The 16,246-nt window shown below is 35.6% G+C and overlaps 1 protein-coding gene across 5 annotated transcripts in view; it reads left to right on the top strand.

The window, feature by feature from the left end:
- GNAS (GNAS complex locus) overlaps window positions 1-16,246 on the top strand; it is a 161,783-nt gene that overhangs the window by 107,209 nt on the left and 38,328 nt on the right. For all 5 annotated transcript variants that reach the window (XM_069804285.1, XM_069804310.1, XM_069804295.1 and 2 more), the window contains exon 5: window positions 13,256-13,353. In XM_069804285.1, coding sequence (XP_069660386.1) covers window positions 13,256-13,353 — 98 coding nt within the window. The remainder of the gene's footprint in view (window positions 1-13,255; window positions 13,354-16,246) is intronic.

Below are 16,246 nucleotides of genomic sequence, written 5' to 3'. Positions count from 1 at the left end.
TTGGGTTAGCTGGGTTGTAGAGGTGATATTTTTATTCCTGTACTGCGTGCCAGACAGTGGTTAGGATATTTTCTCCATCCCTAGTACCAACTAGAATAGTGGTCTTTTTCTCATCCCTTTCTTTTTGCTCTTTTAGAAGAGGAAAGGAAATGCTCTCGTTCTGTGGACATTTCTCTTTCCAAGATCAACCAATTTGAACCAAGCTGCCAAATAAAACCTATTTATATTGGGTCACAGTCCCTTTATAATTCTCTTGGTTTAATGAAATATTCAAAATAGCAGAACAGTATTTACAACTGCCTATTTTTAATTGATCTGGAGTCAGCTGAAGAAGATGTCTCTTAAATACCATAACAACTTCAGAAAGATTTCAGAATATTAGCTATTGAAATGCAAAATAACTGGGGAATCACTCCAGCCTATGGCTCTCTAGATCTAGGAAAATACATGTTCAGAAGAGACGCGATCATTTTTAGGGTGTTGGTGAAATTATCTGCAGGTTTTTTGGTCCCGGTTTATTTTTTATTACACTGCTCCATTGTAGTTATCTTGAATCTCTCACTACCAGTGCTACTGAATAGGGTTTTTTTATGGTTTCTGAGTGGTGTCCTTGAGGCCGAGCTTTACCACATGCTGGCTTCAGCCTCAAAGCCAGCTTAGCATCCCCTCTGCCCACAGCCATCCCTTCCCTCTCCTCCACACCATGATGTGCCACCCTTACTTGCACCAAAAAAACCTCCGTTGGGTCCCCAGCATAAATCAGACCATTGAACCGATCCAGGTTAAAAATAACCCTGGTAACCCTTACTCCTCTCTCTTCTATTTTGGGGAGATTATTTTTAACAGGGATCAGTTTTGAGGGCTGGTTTATGACATGGCCTGTAGGCAGTGTGGTACAAATGAGGTGGTACAAATACATCAATGCACAGCAGGGTCAGAGGTGGGGGTAGGAGTCCTTAAAATGTTTTTGATACCAAAGTCTTCAAGAAAGTAACAAGAGTAAGAATCTCAGTAAGAAAAGATGTGAACTGGGATCTCTTTGCTGCCAAAAATGTTCCTTAATTATGTAGGCAACAGAACAAAATTATCTGTCCCTGTAGATAATCACCCTGATGTGTATAATGATAGATATATTATTATTCCTGTCTAAATACATCATGAAAGAAGAAGAGAGCTGTTCTGGTTTGACAGCATCACTAGCTTTATAATGTAATGACAAACGTATTCACTCTTAATGGGGGACATTTCCCATGAGGCTCTCTTAAATGTCACAGATTTTGGGGTGTGAAAGTAGGCAAAACATTTTCTCTGGTGGGAATACCCATGGGAAGCTGGGAACCCTGGTGGGACACAGAGCCTGGTTTCTTGGGTGTCTGGATAATATTGTATGCAATTTGGGCAGCTATCACAGTGAGAAAATTTGAGGATTTTGCTTTTTCTTGTCCAGACTCTTTATGATTTTGAGCAAGTCACCCCAATGTCCTATATACTTTTTTTTAATGCCCTATGTATCTTGTTATCTGTAAAATAGTGATAATGTATGTATCTTGGAGATGCATCTTGAGGTGCAAAATTGGTAGAAAATGTGGATATGTGAAGTACTTTTAACTCAAGAATGTTAATGTTGTTAACAAAAAGGAATGGAGAGTAGTACAGACAGTATCAGCAGACTAGATCCTCTGAAATCTTGACTTGCTCTTTTTTAAATCTCCCATTATCTTATCTACACAGAGCAGCTCCTTCTAAATGGACTTCTAGATAATCCAATTGAGTTTACTTGATCAGAGTTTAACAGGACTTAAATAAAGCTGGTTTTCCTATCCTTTAATAGTAGAAGTAAATTCTTGAATACAGATTAATTAAAGAGTTCTTTTGAAGCCTTCTTTTAGTATAGTGACTCTGAGGTAGGCAGCCACTTGATTTCACTTCTGTTTCTCATAATTAAAACATGTATAACTAGTAATGGTTTGCAAATGAATCTCCTGAAATCTCTGGGTTTTGTCCAGATGGATAGATGCCCGATATGAATGTTTTATTCTTATGGATGAATAGCAGTATCTAGCCAATTCTGGCATTGCTAACCAATTTATTGGAAGTGATCTTTTTTAATTTCAGCTTCAGTCTGCAGTACCTTAAATTTTTGTTAGGCTGTGAACTAGCCCATTGCATCATACTAAGAAATATTATTTTCACACAAAGCTTTTTTCATGAATAATTGAAATGAAAATGTATTGAGCGTAAGCATAAAGTAGTATCTGACTTATTTGGTGACTAGACATTATTTTAATGAGTAAGAGCAAATACTGTTAGAAAACTTTGTTTTTAGGTTCCCAAGCAAATTTCCTGGTGGCCATCTTTTTTGACAGCGGTTGTCATAGTAGTTGTTATCTGGAGTAGCAAGCTTTCGGATGTGCAGGAATTTCCCGGTGGTCCCACGTGGCCGCTGTAGCTGTGCTGGGAGCAGCTGCCTATGGTGCATGGTGGAGGGGCTCTCGTACTCCGGGATGTGTGCTGTGACTCAGGGCTCTATATGTCCCTTAGCAGCTGGTAGGTGAATTCAATACTGTGCATTTTATTGGTCCTGTTTCTTTTGGTCCAAGAAACAATAAAGTCTTTGGGATTTCTGTAGGAGCATGCATAATTTATGCAAAACTCTTTTTATCTACAGGAGAGAACTTGTTTGTTGTTTGGTTTTTTTTTAAAAAGCAATTCTTTAGTAAAATGTATGATTAGAAACTGTGTGTACATATATAGTAAATAAACTTTAATATGGGAAGTGCTCTCTTTTTACACCTAAGCGTAAAACTATTTAAATTAAGTAAAAAATGTTTATGCTGTGTATGTTTTGGCTGCTGAAGTTTTCCAGAAATCAAAGCACTGACTAGGAACCTAGGCTTTTTCAAAGGGAAGAAACCATTTGTAGCATCTTGTAGAAAAATTAATCACTGTAGTCCATTTCGTTTGCTATACCATTCAGTAGTTTGACATTAGACATTAAAAATAGGTTAGTTTCATTTTAAAACTGGAAGAAAGAAAAAAATATCATTGAAAGGTAGAAATTCATTGCTTCCACAAAGCAGAATGCTGTGGTGACTGGAAACAATTATTTAATTCACCAGCTACATAAAAAAAGCTTTTTTAAAAATATATTTTGATAAGCCTTTAATTTTGCTATACTTCATGCATCCAGCTAGAATTACTTATTAAATAAAGTTAATAATGCTGTTTTTCTTAATTTAAATGGAACTTTGGTATCCATCTAAAACAAAGATCATGGACAGAAAGAAAGTGTAGCAAATAAGAAAGTGGCACTGGCTGGCTGGTGATGAAATAAAGTAAGTAAAAATAATTTTAAAACGTATTAACTTAGAAAATTGCTTCCATCCATTTATACAATATTCATCTGTTTAGCAAAAGTAACACACACACAGACTTGTATGTATCAGGAATTCAACATTTTTAATGGATACCAACTAATGAGCATTAAGCTTTGAGAAATAACAATTTAAATATTATGCATAGTAGGTTTGATTTTGATAATTTAAGTCAGTGGTTCGTGTTTTTACTTTAATATAAACTTTGGTTTATCTTGCTGTCTAGTAATGAAGGTTGTGTATTTTTGTTCATTTGTCTTTGTCCTTGTTTTCCTCAAATATAGGTTAAGTCCCCTAGTTTTCACCTTGTTTTAGAGTTTCTTTTCATCCCGAGTTTTAATTTTTAGGAAGAAGCTTGAGAATCTGTTTTTCTGAAGAAAGTCGAAAGCTATCAACTATCAGCATCTCTGTAGGAGGAATTTCATTAATTGTTAAGCCCGTATTCAGTAAAATTACATACATATTTAGGCCGGTCTTTCAGAAGAACAGTAATATTACAGTACCTCGACTTTACATATAGCCTAAATAATGAGTACATGTGTATTTAAAAAAAGAAGAAAAAAAAAAAGCCAGTCTCCCTTCTGAGTTTTGGGAACAGAAATGAGATGAAATGTAAGAGTTAAGCAGCTTTACTAATTAGCATTGCTTTTCTATATAGTGATTAGTCTCCTGATTTGTTTGCTGTAGTCCTCCTTGCTACAGCTAATTCGATTTTTAAATGTGGCAGCATCTGCAGGAACAACAATTGTTCTACCTTCTGGTAATCCAGATTTTATTGCCAGTAACCACAATTTCTAACTGCAGTGAAAATGGGGATGCTATTACTTCTTATGCTTCAGTTTGTTATGTGCAATAAAATAAAACATATTCTGGGCATGAAGGGAAAATATTTTTGGCTAGAAAATTAAAGGAATATGCCCTTTGAATTCTGCAGTGCTTTCACCGAAGTGTTCACATATTTTTGTTGAAATCCCATAAGGTTATTTCCTTAAATTGGAGTAGCTACAATCCAGGACTTCAGACAATGGACATTACCTGCACATCTTTTCTGTAGTGCAGTCGTTTTTATAGTACAAAACCCCCATCCTATATTTTGCTTTATTATTTATTGGCATTTGAAGTAAAGGCTAATGCTTTATTCTGCACTTGTATTTTTATCCAGTAAATTCCCACCATACCATATTTATAGGGTCATAAGTTCACATTTAGAAATCATTTGAAGAAATTGTGACTTAATTCCTCTTGATACATCTTCTTTGTTTTCCTCAGAGCAGTCTTAAAGAACAAGAACAGATTAATTCAATTTATGTTGAAATAGAAGAGCTGTCAGCTGAATTAAACAGGAAATAGGCATAAATTTAATATAGACATTCTTAAGCATTTTCTGGTTTTACTCACAGTAAGAGACTATCACCACATATTGGTGTACGCATAGATGAAATAAAATTTTACCTATGAGCCTGCCTAGTATTGCAATGGCTTGAGAAGAGTTTCTGTGAGAGGCTATGTGAAGACTTAAGTAACATGTCAATGTGCAAATTGCCCCGTGGACATGCTTTTTGGGCATACAACAAAAAGTGCTTTTGGGCGTAAAAATTCTGCAACGTACAAAGACTTGGAAATGTGATGGTAAACATGCTTCTAAAAAAATCATGACTTTGGTATTTTAATTTAATTTACATCATATCAGGTGAGTAAAGGATGAACTTGGATAAGCATGGAAGTAGCTAAAAAGAAAAAAGTGAAAAATACCGTGATCTATTTTACATTTTGATTCTGTGGAATACTCTTTCCTTTTTTTACACATGTCCCTCAGTGGTACATTTAAAGTTGTTTTTCATTATTCCAGTACCAAATACGATATATTGTAGTATGGCTAAGTTGTACAAAGTTACCTTTTTACATGCAGCCATCTGTGACTTCCCAACTGGGAGACTTTTACATGGAACAGAGCAACAGGGAGTGTGTTATTAGTTCACGAATTTATGGCAGAATTAAAAAAAAACCCAAACATGTCAGGTCCCAAATCTTGAGAGAGATCCACAAGCACAGACCTTTTCCCTTGCCAAACTTGAATGGAAGCTGGTGAGAGCTTGTGTGCGAATGAAGGTGTGTGGATGAACAGGTATTTACTTGTGTATTTGCTGCTTGCATGACTCCAAGTTTTGATCCTGCCACAGACATGAATGCCCAGAGCAGACTGGAGCTGTTAAGGGTATCGTGTTTCCTAAATGCAAGCATCTCTTCTGGTAGAGTCCTGCTCTTCAGAGAAGCAGCAGGTTTTCAGGGTGTTCAGCTTGCCTTTGGAGGGTACATGACATTTCTTCAGTGTTCCAGTAAAATTTAAGATTTCTTAAGGTCCCAGGAAACTGGGTAACTTTTTATTCATTAAAAAAAAAAAAATCCCAGCAGATAAACAGAACTTTTAATTAATCTATTGTAAGTGTATGTGAGCTTGATTTCTCCATGTAGACTGTATCATAAGTCTATGAATACTTTTATGAATATAGATTCTACTTCTTCAGAAAGATTGTAAGATTATTAGTGATCTGTCCTTGGGATTTGTCTGAATTTAAAATGAGGAGTAACTATTTTATCTCTTACCCTTTTCTGTTGGTGGAAGTTTCTAGCAAAAATAGGCTTTTTGTTTCCAATCTGAAAGGGGGCAGCAAAGTTGCTGTATGGTCCAGGGTTCAACCCATTATTTGAAATGGCGCTTGTTCTTAGCACTGCGTAAGGTAATACGGTCATTTTATTTGACTGTTTGTTTTAAATTTATTATATATTCATTACACAAAAAGCAACTAAATGACGTAGTATGAAAGACATTTTCCAAACCCTAATTTAAGGCTCAAAGGAAATTTCTCAGAGTTTTATTAAACCTTCTTTCTTAGCCAGAGGTGTACAAAAATAGCTAATGGTTGAAATGCCTCTATTGCTGCTCTCTACTGCCCCAAGAGAGAGCTGGAATGGTATAGGAGACTTCTTTGTGAGCCTTTTATGCTATCAGTAAGATTAATCCATTAATGAATTGCCTTTCCGTGTGTGAGTACACTCTGAAGAAGCAGAGGAACATTGATTACTCGGTTTAAAATTGCAAAGGAATCTTGACAAAATGGTGAGTAGGGTCCACATCTGCCAACTTCCATCTTAGTGCTCTTAACCAAAAGTGAGTTATTCCTCCCTAATGAGCGTGAAGTGCTTTAAATAGGAGTTGTGTGAAAGGATTAAATCTAAGCAGTGTTCTAGTATCAACAGATTAAGTTTCTGTGACAATTAAACTTCTTGTGAAAGTAGAAATAAAAGAGAAATAGTGCGATATTATGCTAGTGAGGCCTTTTAACCAAAGGCACTTTGTAGATTATGGGTATGGAATTGTGTGTTGGCACATTTCTCAAATACTGTGGTGTTTTGAAACTCTTAACAAAGGGGAAAAATGAAAGTTCAAACTTCACAGGAGTTACTTAAATAAAATTCCTTTCCCACTGTCCATTCCTTGCAGCCACATCCAGTTTAATTTGTGCTACTAGAAATGTGAAGATACTGTAAGCAGAAAACCAAAAATTTTCAGCATCATTCTTAATTTCTAAGCATGAAAAACTGTTGATAATGAGACTGAATCCTTGCTGAAAATATTTCTGACTCAGTTATGGGAAGTGCTGAGTACTCTGGCCACTCCCAAAGAGTCTTGTATTCAGCTCTGGACACACGCCAGTAACTGGAGAATATCTTCAACTATTTGTAGGTATGTGTTTCCTTTGTGATATCATCGGCATATTTTCCCTAAAATAGCAAGCAATAATTAACACTTGTTCACACCATTAGGAATGCAGATGTTTCCCTATTCAAGTAAGTGGCTTATTAAACTGTCTGATTTGACAAATTTAACACATTCTAGTATCCCTGCCCAAACACAGGGGGAATGACAAGATGCCATCAGTTTCCTTCTCTGAGTGGCCTTACAGTCAATAGTAATAATTTGATTTCAGATATGAGCAATGAAAAATAAATCAATTTGTCGTGCATTTACTTATCCTGGAAGGAGAAAATCAACTTGTGCAGTTTGTCTTGGAATGCACTGTGCTGCCCTGCCGTCCTGTGACCTTGTCTTGTTCTAATGCGGTTCGTTAGTGGAATGCAGCAGAACTGCCTGACTGTCATGCAAGTAAAGTTCATGTGCCCCCACCTTGCAGACTAGGTTTGTAAAGGGGTTTGAAACCAATGGTCAATGTTATTTTTAAAAGCTGAACACGTTGGGAAGCAAATGTCCTCCAAGATACGATTTTACAGTTAGAAGCTGGTTTGGTTTGACCTTTAATCATTAGGCTTGTAAGTGGACGACCTATTTAAAACTCTTATTATGAAATGTGTAACTCCATGGGACAGTGAACTTTGCCCAGGAATTGAATCCCAGTTTTAACCACAACATTGTGTAATGGTTGTACACACCTTTTAGTAGGTAAGGTTTTTTTTCAATGGCATTGACTTTTGCTGGAATTAGTAAATAAGCTGTTATAATGATAGATCCACCCTATATTATATTTTACAAAGAAAAGGTAATGTTGCATGTCCACGCTAAGGTTCCTGTGAACATCGTGTCACAGTGGCAAGAACTGTGCCAATGTTTTTCCCTGCCAACATCCTAATGCCTGTAAAAAATTGCTTCATAAACATTTTTTTAAAAGTCTCTTGAGTATTTATATATCTGGAGGGAACAAAACCTTGTAGACAGTATGTCCAGTTTTTCTCTTTCATTTTCTGCTAGTATTTTATCCTTTTAGAATGCCTCTCAAAAGCTGATCTTGGTTCCTTTATTTTTTCCCAGGCCTGGAGTTTGTCTCTTGAGGATTATTTTTTTTAACAACCAAAATGCTCAACCTCCAAGTTCTTTAACACTTTCTCTGGTTTGACTTTTAATAAAACCACTGTTTACCTGCTGCCATTTATTCAATTTACTGAAATTTTCTAATACAAGTAGTTTTTAAACTTGATTAGAATCTGCATTGCCCCTTTTCTAATCCAGAATTGTGTCAGTAAGATCTTTCTGGAACAAAGTACTGTTTTCCAAGCATCCCTTTTACAGTATGATTTCCACTGATGGGTTTTTTTCTCTAAAAGTCTGCGAAGGTTCCTATAAGTGAACACAAGTGATGCACAAATGTTGCTTGTTGACTCATTGTACTGGGAAACTTTCAGCAGGTGGAGAAAGTGTTGTCTAATAAATAAAACATTAATCCTGAAATACATTTCTTTCACATAAATATGACTTTTTAAGTATCGTGGTGTTACGGTATGATGAGAGATGAGGCTTCCTCACCATCAGCAAGTCATGGTTCTTGATACTTCAGCTGTAAGTAAGACAGAGAAGGTTTACCCAGACAGTGGATTTTCTCAGTTTTTTATAGTTTCACAGAAGTGTATCCTGTTAGTTAGGGATTGTGCCTGGCATTCAAACTATGCCCCTGCCCAGCCTGAAAAAATTCAAAGTCAAGCCCTGTATGTTCTGTTCAGATTTGTGTTATGTTGGCATTGTTTTCCCTAAGTGTTCTACACAAGGATTTCTCCCTGTTTAGGGTTATGTTAGCACTTTGGAAAGTGTAAAGTCTGGTCTGGTGGTAAATAAATGGTACAATCTTGACATAATTCTTAGGAAGAACTCACTTCTTACCTTCCTTGGTGATGCCATGTTGTCATCACTTATGTTGACTTTTGTTGCTTTATACAGCTTCAGCTATAGTTTAAACAGGATCTTGGGTGTGTATTGTGTAACTGCAGCATTTTTTTTAAATGGAAAATGACATAACTTGAATATTTTTTTTGAGTTTAAGTATGCATAGGGCAAGAATGGATAATATGACCATACTTTGCAAACACTATGGATCGTTTGGAACCTAACACTTAAATGCTGTTTATTGTGGAATGTCTTCTCAAACCAAATTGTTATTTAGTAGTATTTGTTTGTTTTAGCTGTTTTGTTAGGAGTTCCATTTTATAGTGCAAGAGAAACCTGTGTTGATGCTGCTGTAGAGTCTGTTATATTACAATGTGCCAGCAAATGAATCAGTGTTATGGAAGCAAGAACCAGACATGTAAGGACTAGTTTTCTGGCTACTTCTTTTCAGGAAATTTGCCTGCTACTTTTGGATAATTTGTTTCCTAACTCATTGTTTTTAAAGATCTCATACAAATTAGACCTATTTAACTAAAAAAAAAGAAAAAAAAAGAAAAAAGAAAAAACAACCCCCCCCCCCAAAAAACCCCAACCAGACAAAAAAAACCCTGTTGCTAACTTGATTTTTCTAGCAGCCTCTGAAGCCCCTGTTTTACCTAAATACATAACAAATCTTGCGGTTTTACTCGCCTTCCGTGAGAGTAGCCCCAGGCTTACGTTCCATGACTCAAATGGGATGCTGAGGATTTTTTGTGTTATTCTTTCTTAAATATTATTTCAGAATTGTGGTTAGTGTAGGTGTATTTGGAAGGAGGGAGAATCTGGTTTTTTGCAACTAGCTACTATGTCTTAATTCCAAAATCCGTCACTAGTGGAAGTAGGCTTCTAATAAAGCAAGAGTGGAACTCTGTAAGCTTGGTTCCAACTTTTCTTTGCCGAACACCTTCCTAGTTTACAGTTGTGTAAGCTGGGTCAGCATTAGTCCCAAAATGTGTGCAGATATATTTAATGTGGCCTAAAGACAAAAGGTTGTTTATTAATAAAAGGCCTTTGTATTTGGCTATCACAAGTCATGTAGTTCAGTTTTAAAAACAAAATGAAAACAAACAACAAAAAAAAGACCAAAAGAAGCACAAAAAAACCACCCCAAAAAACCGCACTGTATCTTAGTATAATAATCTATTATTCATGACTTGTTGTAGATTCTGATTTTGAAATGCCATTAAAAAGTTCAAAGAACATGGACTTAAAATTCTCTTTCCATCACACATGGACAGTTAATAACCATATTGAAAAGATTGCATAAGTATTGCTGGTTATAGTTCAGATTAGCAGGACAGACATAAAGGCAGTATTAAGTATTTTATTGCGAATTAGGCCTAACAAGGCACAAACATTGATTATTATCCCATTATTGCAATCCACATATTTTCTTAGAAGTTAAGAACTGCCCTTAAAACACAGAGAGGACTCTCTTAAACTAAATCGTAGGCTTTTTACTATCAGTGTGTTTATGCAAGGGTCAGGAACTGGATTTACTTTTCATCCCATTTTAAGAGTCTAATTGCAGAAACTACTCCAAATGTTTCTTCACAAGGTATGATGGAGTTCATAAGTTGTTTGAAACAATTGCTTTATATCAGTTCTCTACCAGAATGTCATAGTAGTAGTGAGAAACAGTAGTGAGGAAGGACTTTTGTGTCTCATTTTTGTGGCAGACTTTTACTATGCTGTGACTTTTTTTCTTTAAGGCACTGCTCCTTTTCACTTTAAATGTACATTTGTAGGTGACGAAGAATCTTTGTTTTATTGCATTTTCTGTAAACTTATCTTTGCCTAGTTATTTGTTTACTTACTGTAATGCAGGATGAAGCAAGTATTTTGGGGTATGTTTGGAGATAATTGGCTTGGCAGATGCTGACCCCAGTTTGAAGTAGATGTCTATTTTAGAACCATATCTCTGCCAAATCTTCAATTAACTATCTGGAGTCTGGTGTAAGTTATCTTGATTAGATGGGAAATTTAAATGGTGTGTGTGCGTTTGAATCAGCTGCTGTTTCAGCAAAGAAATCTCGTACAATTGACGATTCAATTTTTCACTTTTCCAGCTTTGTGGTAATGAGTTGAGTGAATCATAAGATGTTCTGTATTAGACTACTGTTACTTTTAAAAAGAAACATATAAAGTCACCCCAGAAATGGGTTTGGTTCAAATACAGTGAGATTCCAGTTACTTCCCCCTCTCTCCTTTACTTTCTCATCCTACTCCTTTTTGCTTTGGAAAGATATTTTCCTCACTATGCTGTCATACAGTTGAAGATTGAAGGTAATTGACGGTTCCCCAACTGCCAAAAAATTGGAAAACTTCAAAATGAAAGCATCCAATGAACATAATTCCAGCACTGGGAGAAAGAAAACTGAGGACTAGAATTAAGATTTTGATTCGTCTTTTACTTCCTTTAACAGCAATTGGTTGTACAATCTACAAATACTAAAAATCAAGTAAAATCTTCTTAACCTGTTTACAAAAGAAATTTAACTGGTCTTTTTGTTCATGAACAGTTCATAAAAGCAGGGAACAAACTGAAAAGATACATCTAACACTATATATAAACTTCATAATATCTTTAAAATAAATTAGAATAAAATTTTACCCTAGAGAGTTTTTTAGCTGTGTAGTGTGCATTTACTATCATTTGTGTGCATGTGCAGCTGGTGAATATTTAATAGCAATAAAAGCAAGATCAAATTTACATTTGATGGGCTGTTTCCATCATTGGTATTCACAATTCTATGATCACACAATCACATATGCATCTTATACCTGCCAAAAAGAGGATGGTTTGAAAATCTGCATCACTAAATTTACTTTAAGATGCCATTTAAAGCATCTACTGTTCTGGTAACAGTTCAGGTGTTAGTTAATGTTCTGGTAGGAAAGTGAATTTTTAAAAAGATATTTTCAAGTGAAACCTTGGAAGTCACATTTGGATGTGACCCCTTTCTTTGTACTACACTGACAGTAGAAGAATGTGAGAGACTGATATCCCAATAGAGGGAGCGATTCCAAAACTAAGTTAATGGAGGAACCTTGAAGCGATAAAATGGCTATTTAAAATAATACATTTTTCTTTAAAATATTTCTACTGTAAAGAAAAGGGGTGAGGGGAGAAATAGAATATATACAGCAGCTATTTTAAAGGTCATGTGCTGTCCTGGATGCAAAAAAGCTGATATGGAGTAAGTCACCTGAGCCACTTAAAATCAGAATAAAAGTATTTAGTCCAAAACACTTTAAAAGTTCTGAGACAGAGCCAAGAAAAGTCCGTGGTCATTGATAAAAGTAACGCCCACAGTGGTGTGTGTATGTAAGTCACTAGGTTGCTGCTCTTTCTAAGTCTATTCAAAGTTCTTAGACTGATAGCCAGAAATACAATTACATATTGCACACACCCCTGCTGGAGCCAAAGTGCATATTTTATATGCAAAAAAGAATGGGCTTCTGTGTGTGTTTTATACTTGCGTTGTAGGTTCAACAAAACTGAAGCATTGCATTTTTGGCTGTCTGCTTTTGTATCTTGGCTTATAATTTTTTAGGTTGACACAATCAAAACACAATCTAGCTTTGTATCACTGTATTTCTTCTGTAGTTCAATATCCTTTTACACTGTAAAACAATAAATTAAAATGAGTTAAGTGATACAGAGTTAAGTAAGAATCAGATGTCTATATGGTCCCCAAAGAGCCTCACTAACTTGGAAAGTCAAAAACCTAATCATCATTTGCTACCTTTATGTAAGAATTACTGAGAAGTAGTGTTTCACTGAAGGAAAAAAAAAATAAAAATCTTCACAGCCAAATAAATATAACACGCAGTGGAGTAGTGAGTTAAAGAACAAATGTTACCGAAGAGTACTGATTATTAACAATGCCAACAGAATTGTCATTAATGACAAGTTAACCCTTCTTTCAGTATATAGTTGGGCTCAATCAAAATGATTGAGAAGCAGTTTTTTAAGTGTTACAAAACGTTAAAGTCAAAACAACTAAGAAAGCCAAGTGAACTTGTAGTCAGGATCTAAAAAATATTTAAAGTTTTTTGTTAAATATGTTACCATTTACTGTTCATTACAGTGGTAACGATATGTTACCATTTGCTGATTCTCTTTGTATGTAAATTCATTTTGCTAATACTATTTTTACTCTTTCAGGAGTTTTATGAACATACAAAAACACTTTGGCAAGACGAAGGTGTGAAAGCCTGCTATGAGAGATCTAATGAATATCAGCTGATTGATTGTGCACAGTAGTAAGTATAGTTTCTATTCTGCTGTATATTGACTGTGATATACAAAATTTTTTATTGGATGTTAATGACAGTGATTTGGATGGTCCTGATGCTTACTTTTCCTTACCTTGGAAAAGGGGAGTGTATGCTACGTAGTGAATTCTTGGTAATCAGCTATTCAGAGAGGTAGGAAAAACTGGCATTCAATTATACAACGATATCTATATTGAAAACCTTGCAGATGCTTTCAAATGGTCTTAATACAGGTGGACACCTTAATGCGATGGACAATTGTATTGTCTCAAAGACCAAATTTTCTGCTTCTTCTGCTTAGAACAGTTCCTTTCCAAATGACAGCTTCAGATACTGCAGCAAGTTTTAGTAAGTTGGAAAGTACGTTGGTGTGAAACATGCCCATGTTTGTAGCTTTTGTTTTTAGTGCAGTTTATTTATCTGAAAACAAAGAGATGGCAGCAACAATCATGGGCAGCAGCCTGTGATCAGTCACCAAGGCTTCTGCTTGTGTGCCTTTATGCACATATTTGAGAGTGATTCATTCTCTTCTGCTATTTATACCACTGTGATAATTAGTATCGTCATGAGAGACTCCTGCATGTTTGCAGTTACTTATCACATATAGCAGTATAGTATGGTTCAGAATTATTTTATGCCAAGATGTTTGTGATAACCGTGACCATTCCTGGTATTTTTGTTGCGTATACTCAAGAATTGCAGGACTTAAATTTGGAATATTAATGGTTAAAACTGTTCTTTGTTAGTTTATGTTCTTTCTACTTCTTTTGGAGAAGCTGAAATAAGGTTTAATGGACAATTTTTCAGTGCCTCCCCATAAGAAGTTAACGTCAAATGCAGGTTTCTCATTTTACATGATGATGGAAATACAGTTTGTCTACTACTGCATCTCTTAAAGAATGTTTGATGAAATCAAATTTGTAAGGTTCTTTTGTTTGTTTGTTTGTTTAGGTAGACTTAAAGGTAAATCAACAATTAGCTCTTGCTGAAAAGAGACCAGGGAGATAATTTTACTATGACTTGCACAGCTCCAGGTCTTTAGGAGCCTCTTTGAAGTTTTGCCATTGTTTCTAGTGCGAATTTGTTTGATGTGTAGCGATGTCTTTTGCATTAGGTGACTAATGTTTGATCATTTGGCATGGATCTTTCTGCAAGTTCAGTTGCTACAAAATAAAAAATACTACAAGATTTTCATTTTCTGTCAACTATCCAGTAAATCTTGTCTCAGTGTAAAGCTGATAGAAATGGGGGAAAACTAGTTTTGTTTCTGATAGTGTTCGGTTATCTGTTTGTTTCTGGTTAGTGTTTGTTAATAGTCAGCTTCTATGACAGGAAGAAGTAAATATTGTTAAGCACTAAGGGGGTTTTCTGTTGCCCTTTTTTGGAAGAAGAACAAATTTTGTTCTGTCCTGAATGCACAGAAGAAAGCTAAAATTCTTATAATCCCTGATTGCTGGACATCAACTTTTTCATGGGTCAGCAAAGGGGATGGCCTTCATGATGGTTTTACCATCCTGCTCCATCTAGTGGAACACTTAATTCTACATCATAGGCTGTTGAGCCAAAAATAAACTTTGTACATTGCTGACAAATTACAGATTTATTTTTTTTCTAAGATACCATTGCTGTCTCCTTCTAAAAATATTTCATAATTCTAATATTTATTCAGTTTGATAGTAAAGTATATGATATTATTTTCTTGCAGAAGGAGCATTCTAATTGTTAGTTTTGGTAGTTCTTGTCCTTTCTGGCATTTTTGATCGTGCAGTGGCATTGTTTTTAATAACAGAATATGCAAAGTAAGAGTTTTTTAATGGGAAAATGTTTGCTTGGAGGTTAATGTCACTTTGAAATTCTGAACTTGTTTTTATCATACGAAATTTGCAAGGGACCTGACAAAAATTACTTCCTGTAAAATCTGACAGGATTGATACCTTGAAATTAACCTGGTGAGCACACCAAAAAAAAATGTAGCAAAGGCAAAATATAAAATGTAGCTGAGATGTCAAGTGAAGACTATTTTAATTTGAATGTGCAAGCTACTGTCATTAGGGCTAATAAAAGTTAGAAAGTTGAGCAAACTGTGTTGGAGTTGTCAGTTCTTTCAGAGAAGAGTCTTGGGTTTTAAACACTTTCCCCATTTGAAGGGCCTGTTTAAAACGAGAAAGGCATGTTTAAAATGGAAGGCAGAAAAGTGACTTTTCTCTTTCGAGATCAATCCAGCTTCCAAAAATCCCTTCTTGCTCTTGAAAGTTGAATAAATTCTTAAAATTAATGGATTCTTTGGTTGATGATCAACTTCAAAATTCTCAACAATGTTTCTTGTTCACAAAAATTAACTTCTTATAGTTGTTTGTAAAATTTTTAATTTTTTTTAAACTGTTGTTTTTTGAAGTGTGAATTGCTTACTGTAAAGTTTGTCTTGGTATGGGCTCATTTAACGTTCTGCATTTTTTTAAAAAGAAGGGTTTTTTCACTCTTGGAAGTGACACGGTTATATATAGGAAGCTTTGCAAGGTGACTGCCGAATGTTTAAACATCAATTTTGTCTGTGTTTCAGCAGGGAACAGCGAGGAGTGCATATCTTACAGGGCTTTGTTTGGCTTTCAGAAATGTTAATATCAAAATGAAATTCGTTTCTGTTTCTGCCAATCCTGGATGTGAAATGTATGCAGAGCTTCTTCAGGGATCTTGAAGAGTTTAGTATCGCCTGTCCTCAGGGAGCAGGCACATTGCAGGGCTTGTGGTCTGCTTGTGTGGCAGCTGTTCCAGGCAGCAGGCTGCGGCAGCTCCCGGCATCCTGCCTGCTGTCTTCTGGGAAGCGGCACAAGTCCTTTCCATCTTTTGTTAATGGTGTGGTGGTGGCAGTGAGGTACTAGGA

This window comes from Haliaeetus albicilla, chromosome 2 (assembly GCF_947461875.1).
Source record: "Haliaeetus albicilla chromosome 2, bHalAlb1.1, whole genome shotgun sequence".
In the NCBI taxonomy this organism is placed as follows: domain Eukaryota; kingdom Metazoa; phylum Chordata; class Aves; order Accipitriformes; family Accipitridae; genus Haliaeetus; species Haliaeetus albicilla.
Note: the sequence above shows the minus strand (reverse complement) of the source record. Positions and strands in the feature narration are given on the sequence as shown.